General features: G+C 50.3%; 4 protein-coding genes across 8 annotated transcripts; 1 reads left to right on the top strand and 3 right to left on the bottom strand.

Moving 5' to 3' along the window:
• Nucleotides 1–745: 745 nt before the first annotated feature.
• Nucleotides 746–3,259, bottom strand: LOC100281201 (uncharacterized). Of its 2 annotated transcripts, none has more exons than XM_020545037.3 (3): nt 2,944–3,259; nt 2,768–2,849; nt 746–2,616 (listed from the first exon to the last, which is right to left on the bottom strand). In XM_020545037.3, exons 1-3 carry the CDS (start codon nt 3,063–3,065, stop codon nt 907–909), a joined length of 1,914 nt encoding a protein of 637 aa, XP_020400626.1. In that variant the 5' UTR covers nt 3,066–3,259; the 3' UTR covers nt 746–906. The 2 variants fall into 2 exon arrangements, with proteins under 2 accessions (XP_020400626.1, XP_035819190.1); XM_035963297.1 differs by having other exon boundaries at nt 2,768–2,852; nt 2,944–3,254.
• A 2,184-nt stretch (nt 3,260–5,443) lies between these two features.
• Nucleotides 5,444–8,939, bottom strand: LOC100273151 (BTB/POZ domain-containing protein). Its single transcript, NM_001310616.1, has 4 exons — nt 8,816–8,939; nt 8,443–8,509; nt 7,165–8,355; nt 5,444–6,488 (listed from the first exon to the last, which is right to left on the bottom strand). The coding sequence occupies exons 1-4, from the start codon at nt 8,914–8,916 to the stop codon at nt 5,871–5,873; spliced, it is 1,977 nt and encodes a 658-aa protein (NP_001297545.1). The 5' UTR covers nt 8,917–8,939; the 3' UTR covers nt 5,444–5,870.
• A 5,791-nt stretch (nt 8,940–14,730) lies between these two features.
• On the bottom strand, nt 14,731–18,184 carry LOC103640701 (uncharacterized). Of its 3 annotated transcripts, none has more exons than XR_004853095.1 (4): nt 17,768–17,918; nt 17,607–17,694; nt 17,161–17,317; nt 14,731–15,372 (listed from the first exon to the last, which is right to left on the bottom strand). XR_004853095.1 is itself a non-coding variant. In XM_008664182.3 (3 exons), the coding sequence occupies exons 2-3, from the start codon at nt 17,314–17,316 to the stop codon at nt 15,049–15,051; spliced, it is 693 nt and encodes a 230-aa protein (XP_008662404.1). In that variant the 5' UTR covers nt 17,317; nt 17,607–17,758; the 3' UTR covers nt 15,018–15,048. The 3 variants fall into 3 exon arrangements, 1 of the variants encoding a protein (XP_008662404.1); XR_004853094.1 differs by having other exon boundaries at nt 14,832–15,372; nt 16,948–17,317; nt 17,768–18,184; XM_008664182.3 differs by lacking the exon at nt 17,768–17,918 and having other exon boundaries at nt 15,018–15,372; nt 16,948–17,317; nt 17,607–17,758.
• Nucleotides 14,944–16,939, top strand: LOC103640700 (glutathione S-transferase T3-like). Of its 2 annotated transcripts, XM_035963296.1 has the most exons (4): nt 14,992–15,108; nt 15,190–15,424; nt 15,858–16,281; nt 16,368–16,939. In XM_035963296.1, exons 2-4 carry the CDS (start codon nt 15,411–15,413, stop codon nt 16,824–16,826), a joined length of 897 nt encoding a protein of 298 aa, XP_035819189.1. In that variant the 5' UTR covers nt 14,992–15,108; nt 15,190–15,410; the 3' UTR covers nt 16,827–16,939. The 2 variants fall into 2 exon arrangements, with proteins under 2 accessions (XP_008662403.1, XP_035819189.1); XM_008664181.3 differs by lacking the exon at nt 15,190–15,424 and having other exon boundaries at nt 14,944–15,108.
• Nucleotides 18,185–19,193: the final 1,009 nt, after the last annotated feature.

The following is a 19,193-nucleotide window of genomic DNA, read 5'->3' as shown; positions in this document are numbered from 1 at the left end:
TCTTCGTCCCGATCGTAGAGGTGCATCTGCGATTAGGAGAGCAGGTCTCCGGAACCCTTCGCCTTCTAGATCCTGCACCAGGAGAGGCCGAATAAGGTTTTTGGGAAGCGTCTTCACGCGACTGCTCGTGATCTGATTGACCTCGTCGACCCTGCTGATTCCGGCGCGTGCCATCTATCAGTAAGTCTAATCAGTACGCATCATCTGATTTTGCTTGTTATTTCAGTGCTTGTGATTTTGTCATGATTTATATTCGGAATTTAAACTGGAATTTGTCTAATTATTCAACAGAAACTCCTCAGGCTTGTGGCAAACTGGCAAAGATAATACACGATGGCTAAAGAAGTTCTAGTGGGTTTAACTTATCCCATGAATTCACATGAAAAACATAATTAAGTTTCTCGTGTTTGTGGGAGATAAAGAGAAAAGATAAGGGGGTGTTTGGGAACAAAGTTTTTCTGCAGTTTTGGAAGAATACTGCAGTATTCTCAAATACTGCAGTATTATATACATAATGGTGTTTGGCAAGCTGGGTAAAATCTCTGTTTTTAAAACTGAAGTATTGCAAATAGTACTATAGTTGTTTTAAGGCATTCTAAACTTAGCTCTGGACCTCAGTTTTTCAAAACTGCGGTATTATAAACTACGGTATTGTCATAACTAAAGTATAGTATAGTATTTCAAAAACTGTGGTTTTCAAAAACTTTGTTCCCAAACAGGGCCTAAAATTGATGACTACGATGCGAACATGTAAAATTATCGTCTGATTTAGCAAACCACTTGGTACTACACACGCATTCATTTATATATTAGCACAATAATAAACTAAAAACACACAATAATAATCAAACTACAAGCCATGCACACACGGTATCCTCCTAAAATTACACGACAGCGTCATGATTATTAACTTATGGATGCCCTCCTCCTCTTGGGTGTCACCACATGCTGCATCATCGTTTTGCTCTGGCGTCCACCACCGGCGGCGTTACTGGTCGTAACCTTCGCCATCCACCCCCCACTTCTAAACGGGTTCAGCCGACTCATAGTGCGGGACACGGAGCCCAGGAAGCTTGCTTTCTTTGCCCTCCGAGACGGCGAGGACGGCGGCGTTGACCGGCCCCCTTTGCTGCGCTCCATCCCTGACAGGTAGGCCCGCATCCGTGCCAGCTCTGACCGCAGCGCCTCGTTCTCTCGCGCCAGCGCCGCGTCCGCCGCCCTGGCCTGCGCGCAAGCCCTCCCCGCGGCCGACGACTGCGTGTCCAATACCACGTCGGCCGTCGCGGCGCTGCGGAGCTTGAGCTCGTCGTAGTAGAGCGCGCTGAGCGCGGCCTGCAGCGGCAGCCGCTTGTTCTGCGACGCGTGCGTGCGCGCCTGGTACGAGAGCTTGAGCGGGTCCATGACGCTGCAGACCTTCTCCCGCTGGATCTCGTCCAGCTCCGGGTGCGTCTTGAGGTAGATGTCGACGGCGCGGTACAGGCAGTCGTGCGACGGGCGCGCGTCCTTGGGCACCGCGCCGGCCACGCCGACGAACTTGGAGATGGGCAGCGCCTCCTCCGTCGCGATCTCCGCCGCCACTTCGTCCACCATCATGGCGACCTTCTCCAGCGCGCCGGGCCTGGCGGCACCGAGCTCCGTCGCCGCCGTCGTCCCGGACATGGACGCCCGGCGGCTCCTCCGCTCACCCGCGGGCGTCACCGCCGCCTGGCGCTCGACGAAGGCGACGACGACGCGGCGCACGATGTCCGTGTTCCTGACGCGCTCCCCGGTGGCGTCCAGCGCGACGGCGAGCAGGTCCTGGGCGGTGGCCTGGTCGAGCACGGCGGCGACGCGGAGCTCGAGGTCGCGGCACGTCTTGGCGGACGCCCCGGCGGCGACGGCGGCGTGGAGGAGGCGGCAGAGGAACGGCGCCGGGACGCCGGGCGCGTCGGCGGGCGAGGGCAGCACGTCGACCACGGACTCGAGCAGCGCGCGGTGGTCCGCGCGGTCCTGGGGCGCCGCGAGGACCTCGGCCAGGACGAGCTCCGCGTAGGCCGCCGCCGCCGCGGCCACCACGGCCGGCTCGGCGCGGCGGCACCGCAGCGCCGTGACGACCTTCCCGAACGAGCGCGGCGACAGCGCCGCCAGCTCCAGCTTCCACCACCCGGGGCCGCGCGACGCCGACGAGTACGACAGGGACAGCGCCTCGGCGCAGACGCCGCGCGCGACGGCGTCCGCGGCGCGGCGCGCGACGCCGAGCTCCTCGGCGGCCGCGCGCAGGCCGGGCGCCTCGCAGGAGCGGAGCACGGCCACGGCGCCCGGGAGCGCGCGCAGCGCCGCCCGCGCCAGGAACTCGTCCACGCGCCCGGCCAGGTCCGCTGAGGCGTGGCGCATGTCCAGGAACGCCGCGGCGCAGCGCAGCGCCGCCGCGTTTTGCGGCGTGATCTCGAAGTTGGCGCCGTAGCAGTAGCGCGCCGCCTTGTCGAACGCGTCGGCGCCGCCCGGCAGCGCCGAGAGGTCCAGCTCGACGGTGGCCGGCGGGTCGGCGTCGGCGTCGGCGCCGCCCTTGCTGCTGGGCCTGGTCGCCACCGCCTCGACGGCCCGGCGGATGTAGCCGCACTTGGGCACCATCACCGCCTGAGTGTTCTCGTACGAGCAGAGTCCGTTGTTCACGTCAGTCTTTGCATGATCGTTGTTATTGCAATGTTTGATGTTTCTTTCTTTTTCTTTCTTTTTGTTGGGATGCATGAATCATAAATTGCATCGTTTCAGCAGCAGTCCACCATACCTTGTGGAGAGGGAAAACGGACTCGCCGATCCGGATGATAAGGTCGGCGGGGATCTCCATCTCCATGGACGACACCTTATCGCTGCTGTAGCCAACACAAACACACACGCCACTGAATAATGGGAAGAAGAAAGGCTATATATATCATCAAGAGATGCATACAGCACAGCACATACCACTGCTGCTGCTGATGAGGAGGATGAGGATCCACGGTGGAAGCAGCAGACATGGTTGACGATGAGACGGTGGCAGCTACCGTACAATGAGCAGGATCTCTACACCCTAGAGACAGATGCATGGAGCTCCTAGTCCGCTGCTGCCGCTGTGCACGTACACCCAAGCAGAGGTGTGCGCGTGCATGCAAGGCGAGCTCTCAGCCTCTTCACGAAGCAGTTTCCTGCCCGATCCCTCTCATATATATACTACGAGAGGTTCCCGTTCCAGTTGCTCATAGCATTCTTATTTGGCTGGTACAAAACATAAAAAGAAAAAGAACAAGCTGCGTTTTTTCATGGCTGGTGTTTATTTGAATTATTAGTATTAGAGGCGTCGACTCCACCGGCGAGGCGCGAGCAAAAACAAAAAAACAAAAACCAAAAATCGCTTGCAAGTTGGGGCCGGCTTGGAACGGCGGCGTCGCCGTCGACTCGCCCTCGTCCCTGTCAGTTACTTCCAATGGCCATTGCTTGCCGTGGTGGCCCTGGGCCCTGGCCCGCCCGGCCTCCTTGCTCTTGGACGAGACGAGCACGAGCAGACAGGGCCTCCGTCTCAAGTCTCGACGACACTGGAATTCCACGCACGCCATTGTCAGCGTCAACCTCACGCCGGAAGAACGAAAGCGCCGTCTCATGTACCCGACAACCTTGAGCACGTATACGAGAGCAGGAGGAGCAGCTCTCGGTCTCGGCGGCAACAGCCAACAGCAGCACGCAAGAGCACGAGGCGCGCGGCGCCGGTGGCCCAGCCCTGTCGATCGGCCGAGCCAGCAGGATCATCACCTCGCTTTCAGTCCGCTGTCCGCGGCGGCCGCGCGAACGATCAAGCGGCGCAGATTCGATCCGGCCCCACGACGCCGCCGGATTGAGCGGACCTCCGCGTACGCCGGCGACTAGTTTCCCCAGCCCCGTGTGGACGCCGGCAGGACACGTCGGCCGTCGGAGGATAGCGCCGGGGCCCCGCAGGAATCCGGCCTCCGTATACGCGGGGCCAGTGCCGGCTCGCCACGTCGGAGATATGGCGTCGCGGGGTGCCGCCCCGTCCCCGCCGAGATAAGCTGGCGCAAAAGATTACACCATGCTGACGAGTGACGATGATGACCCTGACCTGCTTGCTTTGCTTCGGTCTTTTTTTATATAAAAAATGCCACGATATTTTGGTTGGCTTGAACCTTTTCTGAATCTGCAAGCCCTGGTGGTCTCATTTAAGAAACATTTATACAAAATGTACAAGGACAAATTAAGATAGCGAATGCTTCAATCTTTTTTCCTCTTTGGCACAAGGTAAGTCGTAGCAACGGTAGCAGGAGGAGCAACAAAAGATTCAAAGAGAGGGGATTATTCGTGATCGGTCTAGTCATTTTTCCCCCTTTTTTCTGTCGAATTTATCTGGCAGCCTGCTTTTCATGCCAGGAACGAAACGGAAAGGATCGTCTAGTTTGCCAAACAGATCAGATATTTTGGTAACGTTTCTTTCTTTCTTAAACAACATGAGATTGTTGTCAGTCGAGGTTAATGCCACTAAAATATATATGTGTCGTTCGGCGCACTAATCAATCGGTTCATACAACAAGTATGATTATGAAATTGAAGCTAGAATCCACACCAAGTTTATGTTTTTTTTAGAAAACGAAAAAAATAAATATATTTACACATATTTTGGACACACCGGACCCGACCAACCCAACCAATGCAACGAACAGGTACGACCCATAATTTTTGACCTGTAATAATTTACGGGTCAGGTACGTGCCGTGATTTTTAACCCTAAACCTGATCCGACACGTCAATCAGAGAGCACGGGCCGACCCGACCCGACTCAACACTAGACACGGGTCAAGTCAGATACAAGTCGTGATAAATAGCTCATGACCCGACTTTGATCTAACCTGACGTTTGAATAGGTCTAGGTCCGATGGACAACATACTAGATTGTGCTTGGGCCGAGATAAACCGTGTCGAGCCACATGCCGCCTAGTAGACTCGACTCATTTGGACACGTATACCGTACACCAGTCATATGTCCGCGTAGGCAGACGACACCATAATCAAGAGCGGACGGGGCTATCTCAGCGCAGCAGAGCTACTGGGTCATCGATTGAGACACCGGTTTTTGATTTGGTAAATTATAGTTGTTTAATTGAGAAGAGGATGTGCACGAGCGTAGGCACCAGTTATGGCGCTGTCGCCCGTCGTACCTGCAAGGACACGAGTAGGACACCATCTTTCTCGCAAGCCGCTCAAAGCTTTTTTGCTCAAGACTTTTTTGCATGTTTATAGTAAAGATTTGAAACATTTTTAAATAACTATCGAATTTGAATAAGATATACATATGTGGTATATAAAACCATAGCGATGTACGCAAATATAATTCCACACTTTGAGGAAACGGTGAAATATGTCTTTTGCCATGCTCTAGAATTTACCAGAACGGCACATCTCCGTTCTCCAGAACGGTGTGGTCGTAACGCTAGTTTCCGTTTTCGCGCGTTAAAGCTGTGCGATACTGCGATGCATGGATGCATTATGCAAATGCAATCCAGTGAAAGCAGGCATTCAGAGTTCAGGCTAAAACAGTTTGCTACACTACTTTACTGATCCTGCGTCGTTCCTGCATGCTAAAAAATCTCTCGCTAGCCTGTAGCATTTCCTGCAATAAACTCCTCCTGATCCGTTCCATTCCTCCCTGTTGTTTGTTCGTCTGAGCGACGGACTGCCATCACCAACAGCTAAAACCGCAGTCTTGAATTCTTGATCATCGTCACCCACTCAGCTGTCAGCAGCCACCGTCCCTGCTTTAGCTCCGACCGATCCTCCAGACGCTGAGACCGCATCCATCCACGATCGCCGCCTGCCGCGCCTCCATTGTCGACGCCAGCAGCGAAGCTTCAGTCATAGGCGAAGGACGCCTTCTGCCGCCTGCGGGCCTTGCCGTCGGAGCACTGGGAGCTCCGGCCGCCGCTCTTCTTGCGCCGCCTGTCGGCCGCCGCAGGCCCGCCGCCGAACATGGTGATGCGGCCGATGCCCCTCGACAGCGACGCAAGGAAGGCGCGGCCGTGCTCGCCGCCACCGCCCCGCCCGCCGCCGCCACCGCCGTCCCCGCCGCGCATCCTCCCCTGCTGCTTCATCAGCCCCTGCTCCCGCTCCAGCTCCGTCAGCCGCACCCGCATCCGCGAGATCTCCAGCTTCAGCTCCCGGTTCTCCCGCCGCAGCGACGCGTAGTTGTCCCGCTGCGGGGACACGCACGAGCTCGGCACGCCGCTGCTGCTGCACACGAACCGCTGCGAGAAGGACCCGTCGGCGCCGCCCAAGCCGACGCACCCGGACCCGCCGCCCGAGAAGGACGACTTGAGGCGGAGCTGCTCGAAGTAGAGCACGCGCACCACCATCTGGATCGGCAGCCGGTCGTTCTGCGCCGCGTGGCTCGACGCGTCCTGCGACAGCTTCTGGCAGTCGATCAGCTTGCACAGCCGCTTGCACTCCGACTCCGTCAGAGATGGATGCGCCTGTTTTTGTTTGTTTTTTTCCCCCCCGCAGCAAAACATTTGGTCAGCCAACGAGTTCTTTCTCTAGACACAAAACCGATCAAGAAATGACAAAGCAAACAGCTAGTGCAAAGGATGCGCTTGGCCTGATTACAAAGGGCTTCAGGCTACCGTCAGACATAGTAAAGATTGATCAGGCAAGATGTTATTACCTTCAGGCCTGAAGACTGATCAGACAATTGTGTTTTCAACCACACAGAAATCCAAGTCCAGTGGTCGGCTAGAGTATAGTATTTTATTGCATACACATATTTCCATGCTATCTAATTGCATGGGAAATATGCCTGCTCAGGAATGGAATTCATTGACACTAAATAAAATATGTTCTTATTCTATTTGATCAGCTAAACTTGTTCTGATTGATCCTACAAATATCATGTTTTTTTTGTCAATTTTTATGCAACTTAACTCCAGGCATATACATTGATCTGGAAAAGTTTAAGCAGACACAGATCAAGGTCCAGCGACCAGCTAGAATTCATTCATTCCATTTGATTGCATATACACAGTTCCATCAAGACTGAATATAAGATAGATACTTAGAATATGGAACTCTGATCTCTGCTCTGTATTCACTGAAACAGCTACAGAAGAAAAAGAAAAAAAAAGTGTGACACTTGTAATCTAATGGCTTTACCTTGAGGTATATGTCGATGGCGCGATAGAGGCCATCATCAACAATGCGCGCATAATCCGGGAGCAGCTCAATAAGGGCCATGAACTTCTGCAGCTTGAGATACGGATCCGGCGCCACCTCCGCGAGATAGCCGTCCATGAGCCTCCCGACCTTGAGCACCGATCCGTGGCTGGGAGACTTGAGGCCGTCGGAGTCGTACCCGCAGGGGGGAGACGACAGGTCCCCCGAGCTATCCTCATCAATCCTCTGCAAGAAGCTGAGCAGTATGCGGTGGACGGTGTCGACGTCGAACATGGAGTCGCTGGTCTGCGCGGCGGGGACGAGCAGGTCGTCGAGCGCCGCCATCTCCAGGCGCATCCCGACCCGGCGCTCGAGCTCGATCCGGCAGTCGAGGCTGGCGTCGACCTCGACGGCGACCCGCAGCATGCCGAACAGGAAGGAGAGCGTGACGGCCGCGACGTTCTCCGTGGCAAGCACGTCGACGAGCGTCTCGACGACCATCCGCTGGCCGTCGCCGACGAACGGGCCCGATCCGTCCCAGCAGGCGCGCTGGCGCCGCCGCTGCTCCACGTCCACGCCCTTGAGCCACGTCTGCGCGTAGTGCGCCACGGACGCGCCGATGGTCTCCGGCCGGACCCCGCTCCGCCGCATCGCGGCGATGACGCGGCGGTAGTGGTCGATCCGGAGCAAGGAGAGGTCCTCCACCCACCAGTCCTCCCGGCAGCGCGCGGCGGCGGCGCAGTCGCACGTCTCCAGGTGCGCCGCCAGGCCGGAGACCAGCTGCTCCTTGCCCGCGCTGGCGGCGACGGCGTCGACGCAGCGGGCCACCAGCCCGACCTGCTCCGCCACGGGCCCGCCGTCGTCGCACCTGCGCAGCACCTCCAGCGCCCCGTCCAGGCTCCGCAGCGCCACCTCGGCCAGGTACGCCTCCGCCCGCGCCACCAGGTTGTCCGCGTGCTGGTCCTCCGTCATCTCCAGGTACTCCGCCACGCACCGCAGCTGCGCCACGTTCGCCGCGGTTATCTCGAAGTTTGTGCCGTAGCAGAACTTGGCGGCCAGCTCGAACGCGTAGGCTCCCCCCGGCACGTTCGCCAGCTCCAGCTTCTGGTGGCCGTCTGCGTCCTTGCTGTTGGAGCTGGAGGAGTCCGCCAACATCTTGCGTATCCGCCCGCACCGGGACACCAGAGGGAACTGCAAACAAACAAAAAAAACGGCACATTTCATTCATTCATTCATTAAGCTCTTGTTGCTTCCCAAAGGCAAAACAGTTGCACCGACCTTGTGCAGCAGGAACGACTGGCCGTCCACCGACACCGTCACGTCCTCAGCGACGTCTGAGAATATCCTGCACGAACCACAAGCAACAGGGGCAACGCAATGCCCGCCCACAGGAGCGTTAGACAGGACAGCGGTGCCGAATCGGTGGGCCGTAGGAGTGAGAGCTAGAGAGGTGCCGAAGCGGAATGGCGAAGAGATCTAGAGAGAAGGGAAGACTAGCGCCCGCACCGGCACCGGCACCGGCACCGGCACCGCAAGCTATCGCTGTTGCTTTTTCGCCCAGGTATGTCGACAATGCAATGCGATGCAAAGGAAATGGAAAGGCGGCGAGGGGAGGTAGAGGTAGAGGTAGAGAGGTGGGGGGTGGCCTGACCTCCTGTGGCTGACGGCGGTGGCGCCGCAGAGCCGCGGCGACGTGGCGGTGGTGCTGGTGGAGAAGGGGAACAGCGCGGCGGCGTCGCTGCCCATCCCCATTGCCCTCCTCGTCGTACGTCCTCTTCTCTCTCTCTCTCTCTCTCTCTCCTCTCTCTCTCTCTCTCTCTCTCTCTCTCTCTCTCTCTGAAATGCTCTCAGCGGTGGAGGTCTGGTCTGGTCTGGAGGAGGGAAACGGACGAGGCCAAGGAATGACGGCTGGTCGTCGTCGTCGGCGCGTGGCAAAACAAACTGGGAGCCTGCTGGCCTGCTGGGAGGGGAGCGGACGGAAGGAAGACGATAGAGAGTGCAGACAGCGACAGAGCATCGTCTGTTGTGTTGTGTTGTGTTATGTCTTGATCTTGACGCGGGGGGGATTAGGAACGAGATTAGCTGAGCGCGGCCTGGGCCAGAGAGAGAGTGAGTGAGTGTCAGAGACAGACAGACAGAGAGAAACCCAAGAGAGAGAGAGAGAGAGAGAGAAAAGCGACTCGGACTCGACGACGGTGGGGGGAGGAAGGGAAGAGGAATCGCCGGGTGACTAGGGGACACCGCCTGCTCCACTGTCAGTATGCCTGGTGGTGCCTTGGAATGGCAATGGCTCACAGACAGACAGTCAGCTGCTGGCTGCTGCTTGATTGAACGGAACGGAACCGAATGGAATAAGTGCACAGTAGGATGGACTGGAGTGGAGACGTGTCATGGGGGCGGGACCGCGGGAGGAAGGGGAAGGCTGCCTGTCGCTGTCGGTCGGTGAAGAGAGAGGGAAATGGAATGGAATGATGCCGGAGGAGGAGCATGTTGCCCTGCCGGCCTGCCCTGCGTGCGCCGTCCCGAGAGAGTCATCAGTCAGAGTGAGAGTGGGCGTCGTGCTCGACTACCTCTCCTCCTTTCCCCGTGCTCCTTTCGCTTTTACCGCTTTGGCGGGCGGTCACTTCTGCTGCCCCACCCAGCTTGCCGCTCGCTTTGCTGGCCAAGTCCGTCCAAGTACACGGCTTCTACTCGTGGTACCTCCTCCTCCTTTCTTTCTTTCTTTCTTTACTTGGCGAAGTTTAGGAAGATTTTCCCGTTGTAAAAATAAGCATGCACAGTGCTTGTCAAAACACGCAGCATTGACCAATTATTACGAAACATGTTTTTTTTATCTACTAGACCTATTCAATGACATAAAGAGATGACACAGCTTCTTTTCTTTTTTTTATAACAAGAGTTTGTGCTACTCTAGACCTAGCTAATAAAATTCTGTATCCGGCCTTGTAGACCGAGGGTGGCGCTTTTTTTAGCTTTGCCACACACACAGGCACAGGCACAGGCACCACCGCCAGAGAGCAAGAGCACGGCTGGCTGGCTGGCTGGCTTGCTGATGAGTACGTAGGCTGAGGCGTTGACAAGGTACGTAACGCCGCAAGGGCGCATCATGGCTGATCATTACCGTACGTCGCACAAAAGAACAGAACAGATCGATCGGTCTCACTGCTGGCGCGAGCACGGAGCACCTACACGCAACGACCACTGCACCGTGTCACTCTCTGTCTCTGTGTGTGTCTCTCGTTCGCTAGTGGGCACGCACGCACGCGCGTGGTAAGCCTCGTGCGAAATTATGACGATCTTTTTTTTTTTTTGAGGGAGGGGGTTATGTCAGGTCACGAAATCTATCAATTTTGTGTCGACAACGGTACATTAATAAAAAAAAACTTTTTATTTGTTCTTCGTTAGTGCAAAGTTTAATTATGCAGTGACAAATATAAAATTTACAGAACGGTCAGATCAGAGAGGAGAGGAGATTATATGAGAAAAAAACTAAATTTAGAAAGTTCATTTAGATAACTATTGGAAAAGAAGTTTTTTATATTATTATCTATGTAAATTATTGATTTAAGGAGTCCTCTAGACAATTACTCTGCAGCAGTTACTCTACAGAACTCTCGGCTCAAACTATAACTGTATCCATTTTTCCGAGCCGAGCTGTATACATGACGGATGGATGGTACGCACCGCCTTTTTTTTGGCTGTGGGGGGCTACTGTGTGTAGCATGCATGATGATGGCAAGCAAGGTGACATGATCGCACCATGACCGAGGACGAGAGGGGTGAGGCAATGACTAGGCACGGAACTCGAGGAAAGCAGATGGAGGGGAAGGGTCATGTCGCTCGCGGCTGCGCGTGCGCTTTTCTCCTTTCCTTTCCCCTCTCTCTCTCACCTCCGCGCTGCCTGGCCGGGCCCGGGCCGCCAAGGCTAGACAAAATACTGATCGTCGTCAATTTAACCAAATTATTGGACGTATATTTCGGTCCACCACCAACAAGATGACTGACAAGTGAAGAATAACAATATCGATAGCAACCAAGAAGAATACAGAAGGTAGTCAAAGTCGTATTAGATACAGATACATTGAGTCACTGAGTCATACTATAAAGCTATAAGAAAGAGTTGTCGATCAACCTTCTGAGACAAACAGCGAGAATCTCTTCGAACCAGTTTGGTTTCATGGATACAAGATCAACCATAGAAAGCCATTTCCCCTAGTAAGGCAGGTGATGGAGCAGTGTTGCAGGGAACAAAAGAAGGAACTACGCGATGGTTTTCATTAAGCCAGAGAAGAATTATAACGAAGTGCTAAAGAATGTTATATGGCGGGCTTTGAAAAAAATGTAGAGTTTACAATAAAGTATGTTATGTTGGGCTCATAGTCGCCAATGGCATGTACAACAATCTTGTGATTAGGGTTCAAACGAGTCACGGGGATATATATCGGATGACTTCCCATTTGAGACATTGACCAACTTTAAATCCTGTTGACGCCTTTTCGGAGCGCCAATCACTCAACAAAAACCGGCGTCGGTACTCTCTGGTCAGGCGCGGACGGTCCGCGGCACAGGGCCGGACGGTCCGCGACCTGGAGCAGGGCAAAGGTTTCCTGCCTGACGGCCGGACGATCCGCGCCCTGGGGCCGGACCGTCCGCGCGTGCGCAGGGGGCGGCGAAGGTCGCCGGCGTCGCCTGGATCTCGCTCCCGGGAGGGACCCCGTCGGGGAGGAGAGATCCTAGGTGGTGTCTAGGCTCGGGTAGACCGACCTAGACTACTCTAATCGACGTAGAGTCGAAGAGAGGCGGAAAATTTGGAGATTGAGAGGCTAAACTAGAACTAGACTAGAACTACTCCTAATTGCATAAGATAAAAACGAGAAATAGACTTCATTTGATCGATTGGTGGGGCTTCAATCGGCCGTAGCCATTTATCTATATAAAGGGGAGGTCTGAATCTGCTTCAAACTGATTTTCGAGTTAATCCCGTGGTTTTAGGTAACCAATCCCGCGAGAAACTAGGAACCCTAACTGATTCTGCGCACGCGCGGACCGTCCGCGCCACCATCGCGGACAGTCCGGACCGCGGACCGTCCGACCTCAGGGCCGGACCGTTCGCGAGACACATTTGGTCTCCAACAAATCATTATCTCTTTTTTGTTTGTTTGTTTTGATGATGGCGACAAAAGACATACGAGGTGATATCCTTTGTGTGTGTATGTGTGTTTTTTTTGGCACACGGTGTAGTGCTATGAAAGCCACATCTTTGTTAGTAAATTAGTAAAGACCACGGCATGTAAACAGAATCTGGTCCATGTGTTGCGCTGGGCTTCTTCTTTTTTGTTTTGTTTTGTTTTGGTCAATAAAGGCCTTGTCTTTGTTCCAATTCGAACGCATGGGAATGAATCTCGGTTTGCATGTGCATGTTCCAATTGCTACAGTACTACTAGTAGGGGTGAAAACGGGCGGATACGGACGGATATTAGCTCATCCTGTATCCTACCCTAATGTATTTAAAACGGATTCGGGTTCGGATACAGATAGTTAGAAACGGGACGGATACGGATACAGGGACCGGATATTTATCCGGGCGGATAAGTGACGGATACGGATATTATTTGATCGGATATCGGATACTTGTCGGATAATACATTAATTGGTTATAAAAAATATTTTTGTTCGACCACGAAATTGCAAGTAAATTAATACTAATAAACATTTAATAGAAGATAATCTCAAGTTTCCACATAAAAATGGTAAAGTGAAGTATTGATTATGTTGAAACTTGGATACTTAGAGTGATTTCACGTGTAACTCACGCAATAAGTGGAAATAAAATAGAAGAAACGTTGACATCCTGTGGATTTTATGGTCCCATTATTTTTTATGACTATATGTGGCCATATATTGTACCTTCGTATAATTTCATAGATTTCTGAGGCTATCTATACATTATAAATTTCTTTCTACATAAAATCATCAAAATATAATTAAAATTCATAAATACACTAGTTTTGATCTAAAATTGCAAAACGCTTACCAAAACAAATAAACATTCTATTCAAATAAAACCTCAAGTCGCCGCGTGAAAATGATAAGTGAAATATTAATTATGTTGAAACTTCGATACATAAAATGATTTCACGTGTAACTCACGCAATAAGTGGGAGCGGAATGGAAGAAACACCAACATCTTGTGGATTTTATAGTCCAAATGTTTTTGAGAACTATATGTGGATATATGTTGTGTCCCCGTAAAAATTCATGAATTTTTTAGACTATTTGGTGTATTATTAATTTCTTGTTGTAGAAAATCATCAAAATATAATTAAATTCATAAAAATATTGTAGCGTCGACCGGAAATTGCAAATAAGTTACCAATATTAATAAATAGTTTATAAAAAGATAATCCTAAGTTCCCACATGGATATAATCTTAAGTCCCCACATGAAAATGATAAAGTTTATTATTTTGATATAAATTTAGACATTATTTCAATAATTTTGGCCTAAAGATATGTTTAAACAAAAATGTGTTGTACTACAAAGTTATAGATCTCTTCGAGCTCTACAATTTTCATATAAACTTTATCTTCATCCGATTTCATATGTAAAAGTTATGATTTTATAACTATATTATTATGCAGAAAAAGAAAAAACGGGTACCCGAATTCCGGGTACCCGTATCCGACCCGAATATCCGGGTACTTACCGGGTAGTACTCGCTCCGTATCCGACCCGAATCCGAAGCTGTACTATCCGGGTATTACCCGTATCCGTCCCGAATATAAAAAATACCCGTATCCGTATCCGAAAAATGGTCCCGAATCAGTATCCGTATCTGATACCCGTTTCGAGTACCCTACCCGTTTTCACCCCTAACTACTAGTTGCTTTGCTATTGAGCTTTCAGCCCCTTTCTTTTTCTTTTTTCTCACGACGTTGCTGTCGTCGATCATCGGTCTCAAGATTCTCGAGTACCGACGACGACGACGACACTGTTGGTTTTATAGCTCGGGATCCAAGACCGGGAAAACACATGACATGCATGGGAACTCGGACGGTCCCTTTTCCTCTTTTTTTCGTGCTTTCCGACTCTAGAAACGGCCGTTATCCGCAGCACACACACAGGCCGAAAGGCCAGACGGTCCACCACCACGTTAGATGGGCCGTACGATCGTTCTGTTTATCTTTTTTTTTGGCGAATAAGAAGAGGAAGAGAAAATAGAACAGAGACAGAAACGGGAGACGAGGAAAAGAAAAAGAGGCACAGTTTCAACTTCCCGCATGCGCTGCGTCGGTGCAGCTCGGTGATGGGCCATTATGTTTTTTTTGTTTGTTTTGCAACGAGTTATGGGCCACTCGGATGGACTGACATGTTATTGGACTATTGACGAGAGTTGTTGGGCTGGCTCGTGGTGGAAGCTAACGGGCTAAACCCTCTGGGTGTCTGTTTTTGGAGCCTAATGCTGCACGGGTCGAACTGTCTCAGCTCGTTCAATAACAAAAAAATAACAGTACCGTGCCGTCAGCTCAGATGGCTCGGCGCGGCCTAATGCAACTCGGGGTTTTTTTGTTTGTTAGAGCAACTCCAATAGAGGCCCTAAACTCATTAACAATTTGAAATATGAGGCTCCATCCAGAAAAATGAGGTCCAACGGAGGCCCTATTTCAATAGAATTCATAAAAAAAATTAGGGCCTAATCTCAGGAGCAGTAAATTTGAGACCCTGGGACGAGCGGCCCAATACTTGTTCCCTTGTATCTCAACCCCCACTGACATTTCACAAAGCCCTTTCTCCCCTTCGTACAGCCATCCTCGGAGTCCTTGATCCGCCGTCTTGCAGGCTGCAGGCTGCCATCCGTCTCGTCTCCCTTCGGTGCCGCCATCCTCAGAGTCCTCGATCCATCGTCCTGCAAGTTGCGTCTCGTCTCCTTCCACGGTTCCCCTGGTACGTCGTCCGGAACATCGCCGCCAAACTTCTCCACTGTTCCCTTATCCTTCTCCCTTCCCGAACTCGTTTTGACGACAGACTAGATGGATGGCCGGTCTCGTTCCCCCTTGTCACGGCCGTCGGCGAAGAATAGGTGTATGTCTTTGAATAAGGTTCTTGATGCAATCGGAGGTGCTTCGTAGCCCGCCCGTGCCGCGTCTCAGCAAGTTCCAACACCGGCGTCTCGCTATCGTCCGTCAATCGCCGATGGTGATCATCGATCTGCATCACAGGCGACACAACAGGCTCCTTTGTCGAACATGGATGGCTATAGGTAATCTGAATGTAGATTAGGTATGTGCGTACATGTAGATTGGAAGGAAACATTTTTGTCAAAGCAATTTTAGGCTGTCGGTGAAGCAACCAATTCCCAGTTTGAGGTCAAAGCAATTTTAGCAATTTTAGGTTTCAATTTGAGTTACCAGTTGAGGTTACTCACCTATTAACAGAAACTGGATGTGGTCCAGTAAATTTGCAGTCCATGTTTTATTTGTAAATCATATACAAAATTAAAACATAATATATTGGACAGAAGTAGAAATTAAAGTGTGAATTCATTTTTTTGTTGTAGTAATGCCTTGTATGCAATTATAGACATGGCGGTTGGTATGTTCAACGACATGTTCAGTTAAATGTACACTAAATTGTTCAATTGATGCCCAAGTAATGTCTTGTTCACTTCCATAGTTTACTCCTATGTTTTGCAGCTCGATGTCACCTGGGTACTTCACTAACCTACTGAACCGAGAGCATGACGATGTTTTTATCCTTGAGGAAAACATGAGAACTGAAAATGAAGTTATCGAGTACCCACCAGTGAACGAATTGATCTCACAGTCAAAACCAAAGGGTCGTTCCAAGAATTTCAATGAAGCTGAAGATATATTGTTGATTTCAGCATATCTTAATATAAGTAAAGATGCTGTTGTTGGAAAGGATCAAAAGGATGGTAGATTTTGGGAAAGAGTTGAAAAATACTTTCATGACAATAAGACGTTTGATTCGGATCGCAATTGGTCGTCCTTGAAGCATCGATGGAGTAGTACTATTCATAAAGAAATGAGTATGTTTCAAGGTTTTGTAGATGCCATAGAAAGGAAGAATGGAAGTGGCAAGACAATGAGTGATAAGGTACACTAATTACCTCTAATTGTTTTTTTCAAAGACATAATTAGTATATAGTTTTTAAGGTGATGTTCTCAACTTTGTGTATGCAGCTGGCAGAAGCTAGTACAATGTTCCAGGAACTTAAAGGAAAGACATTTTCACTCTTCCATGCATGGAATATTCTTAAGAATGAGCCAAAGTGGGCAGAAGAGAAGATAGCAAAGGAAGACAATGGCAACGGGGAAAATCATCCGAATTCAGAAAGACCTCTAGGAAGGAAAGCTGAAAAGGAAAAGGCTAAAGGAAAAAACCGTAGTGAGGAAGAACCTGATCCTTTCATTGAGGAAGTCAAAAAAATGAGAGAAACAAGAGAGAAAATTGAGACAGAACGAAAGGAACGTGATGACAAGTTTATCGAGCTTGACACAAAAAAACTCAACTTGGAGCAAGACCAGCATGATAAGGTGATAATGACAATGGACATAAGTTCAATGGATGACCAAGCAAAGCAGTACTTTAGGCTGCTGAAAGATGAGATTTTAGCTCGCCGTTTTGGGAGTCAGCACTAGGTTTTTAGTTTTTTAGAATAAATATTCTGAATGTTTGTGTTCAAGCAGTCATAAAACATCTTGGGTATATGTTTCAGTTTTTTAGAATAAATACTCTGAATGTTTATGTTCAAGCAGTCACCTTTTGAAGACAGGAAAACCCAAGAGCACCGACATCATTTCTTTTCTGATGAAAGTAGCGATCATGTTGTTTAACACCTTCAGCTATGCGCATGAAAAGAGGACGACTCATCCGAAACCGTCGTCGGAAATACTTCTCAGGATATGTTGGACGCTCAGCAAAGTAGTCATTAAATAATTTTAAATCATGTTCTCCTCTACTGCGATCATATACCTCATGTCCAAAAACTGAACCCCGTCGTCTTTTACGTTGTTCTTCATTCTTCCTCTTCTGGTATTCACCCATCATAAGATCTAATATGTGGTCAAATTCATCATCAACCTCCTCAACTTCTTGATGCCTGGTGGATCTTCTACGTTTAGATATCATCCTGCACTTCATCAAATTAGCAGGACATCATATATCAATTATGCATGTACTGAGTAAAAGTTTTAAAAATTGCAGTTTGTTTTTCGGAGTCTCAATCAACCACATGAATCCCCGAGTAAAATACACATAGAAACTGTAGCTACTGCCAGCAGCAAAAAGGCACTTGAACAAGCGTACATGGGGCTCTCCTGTCACATGTCACATGCCCTATCTAGGCATGCAATTTTTTCTTTGCAGGTAATACTAATCCCCAAGTAAAATACACATAGAAACGATCCAAGTAAACTAACCTTGTGAAACTGTTGCGTACGAACGGCAACACTCCTCCCGACGCCTTCCAGATCGAATGCCTGCTATTGGCGGCGGCGCAAAAAACCTCTGCGGGAATGACGATAGGTGAGTGCGGGAGAAACAGAGCGGTAGGACGGGAAGAGGGTTAGTTGCAAAGTACATCGTTTTTAGGGTCCATGATTGGAATCAACACTTGTATTTGGGCCCTAAACAAATAGAATAGATAACTAAATCAAATTATAGGGCCCAATTATGGGGCTCATGGTTGGAGTTGCTCTTAATCAGCACAAGACAAAACTGCAATGGGCAATCCAACACCCCAAGTACTACAGCTGCAGCCAAAAAACAAGCGTACGTACATTCCGTTCCAGAGAAGGCAAGGCAGTAGACGCCAATGGGTTGGGGGCAGGGCCCAGCGCACATGAGCTGTGTGATGAGAACGAATCCGTGCGCAGTGACAGCAAGTACTAGTAGCTGATCGAGGCGCCCAAAAGCTGTGGCAGGGCCTGGCAAAACCTCACAGCGCACATGAGCTACAACAAGGCTCCAGTCCAGCAGCAGTCCAGCTGGGAAACACAAACACCACAGATCCATCCCGTCTGCCATCCTTGGCACTCACCCACCTGACCTCATCACTCACTACTACAATGGAGTGGAACACATCACAGATATGCTCGTCAGACTATCCGCAGAGGTTTTCTTTAAATTTTTTCTCTTATATCACTTTTTTCTATCACATCATCAACATTTCATTCTCTACTTTTTCATCTCTCGCAGCGATTCTCTCTAAATACTTCTCATATACCCTACTACAACCATAAAATATCATTTTATATACATATTTTTTATCCCCTATCAATTTTTTTTATCTACTAACAATTCATCGCGGACCCACGGTTGCAGTACCAAACAGTATTAGAGCGCGTGAACAGTGACACGCCAGAACTGGAGGCAGAGAGAAGAGCTCCGCTCGCTAGAGGGCTGTTTAGAGGCAAACGATACGGGCGTAGTGAGCTCCTGTAGCCGGCATGTAAGGGCAGAGGGAGGTAGAGCGGCATGCGCTGCGGAAAGTCTCAATGCAACAAGTGATGGCACTAGTCTACCACTCCTGCTACTACTCATAAACCCGAAACTCGACAGATATCGATACTTTACCATACTCAGATTTTCTTCGTAACTAGTTAAATTCTAAGAAAATCTAGTGAAAAAAAACCCGACCAAATAGGCCCGGCGGAGGAGCCGGACTTCGGCAGAGAGAACAGAGATACGCAACCCAAATTCCAACTGATCTCACGCTCCTCATAATTTCCAGCATGAAACCGAACGCCACCAAAAGACCGCTGGCATGCGCGCACAAAGCTAGACGGCTTGAAGCTTTTAGCCAGCCAGCCAGCTCACCGTATTGATCCTTGCCACAGAGAGCCAAAGCCACAGCATGTTCACGCCCCTCACGCAACCCGCAATCCTTTTTTTTTTTTTGAGGAAACGGCTAACCTGGACTTTCTGAGAGCCAGAATTCAGATGATACATACATGCTACAGACTGCATGAATTTAATTCTATTCATTTTTTTGCCAACTGGTCATG

Source organism: Zea mays, chromosome 10 (genome assembly GCF_902167145.1).
Source record: "Zea mays cultivar B73 chromosome 10, Zm-B73-REFERENCE-NAM-5.0, whole genome shotgun sequence".
Taxonomy (NCBI): domain Eukaryota; kingdom Viridiplantae; phylum Streptophyta; class Magnoliopsida; order Poales; family Poaceae; genus Zea; species Zea mays.
This window is presented reverse-complemented; position numbering and strand designations above follow the sequence as displayed.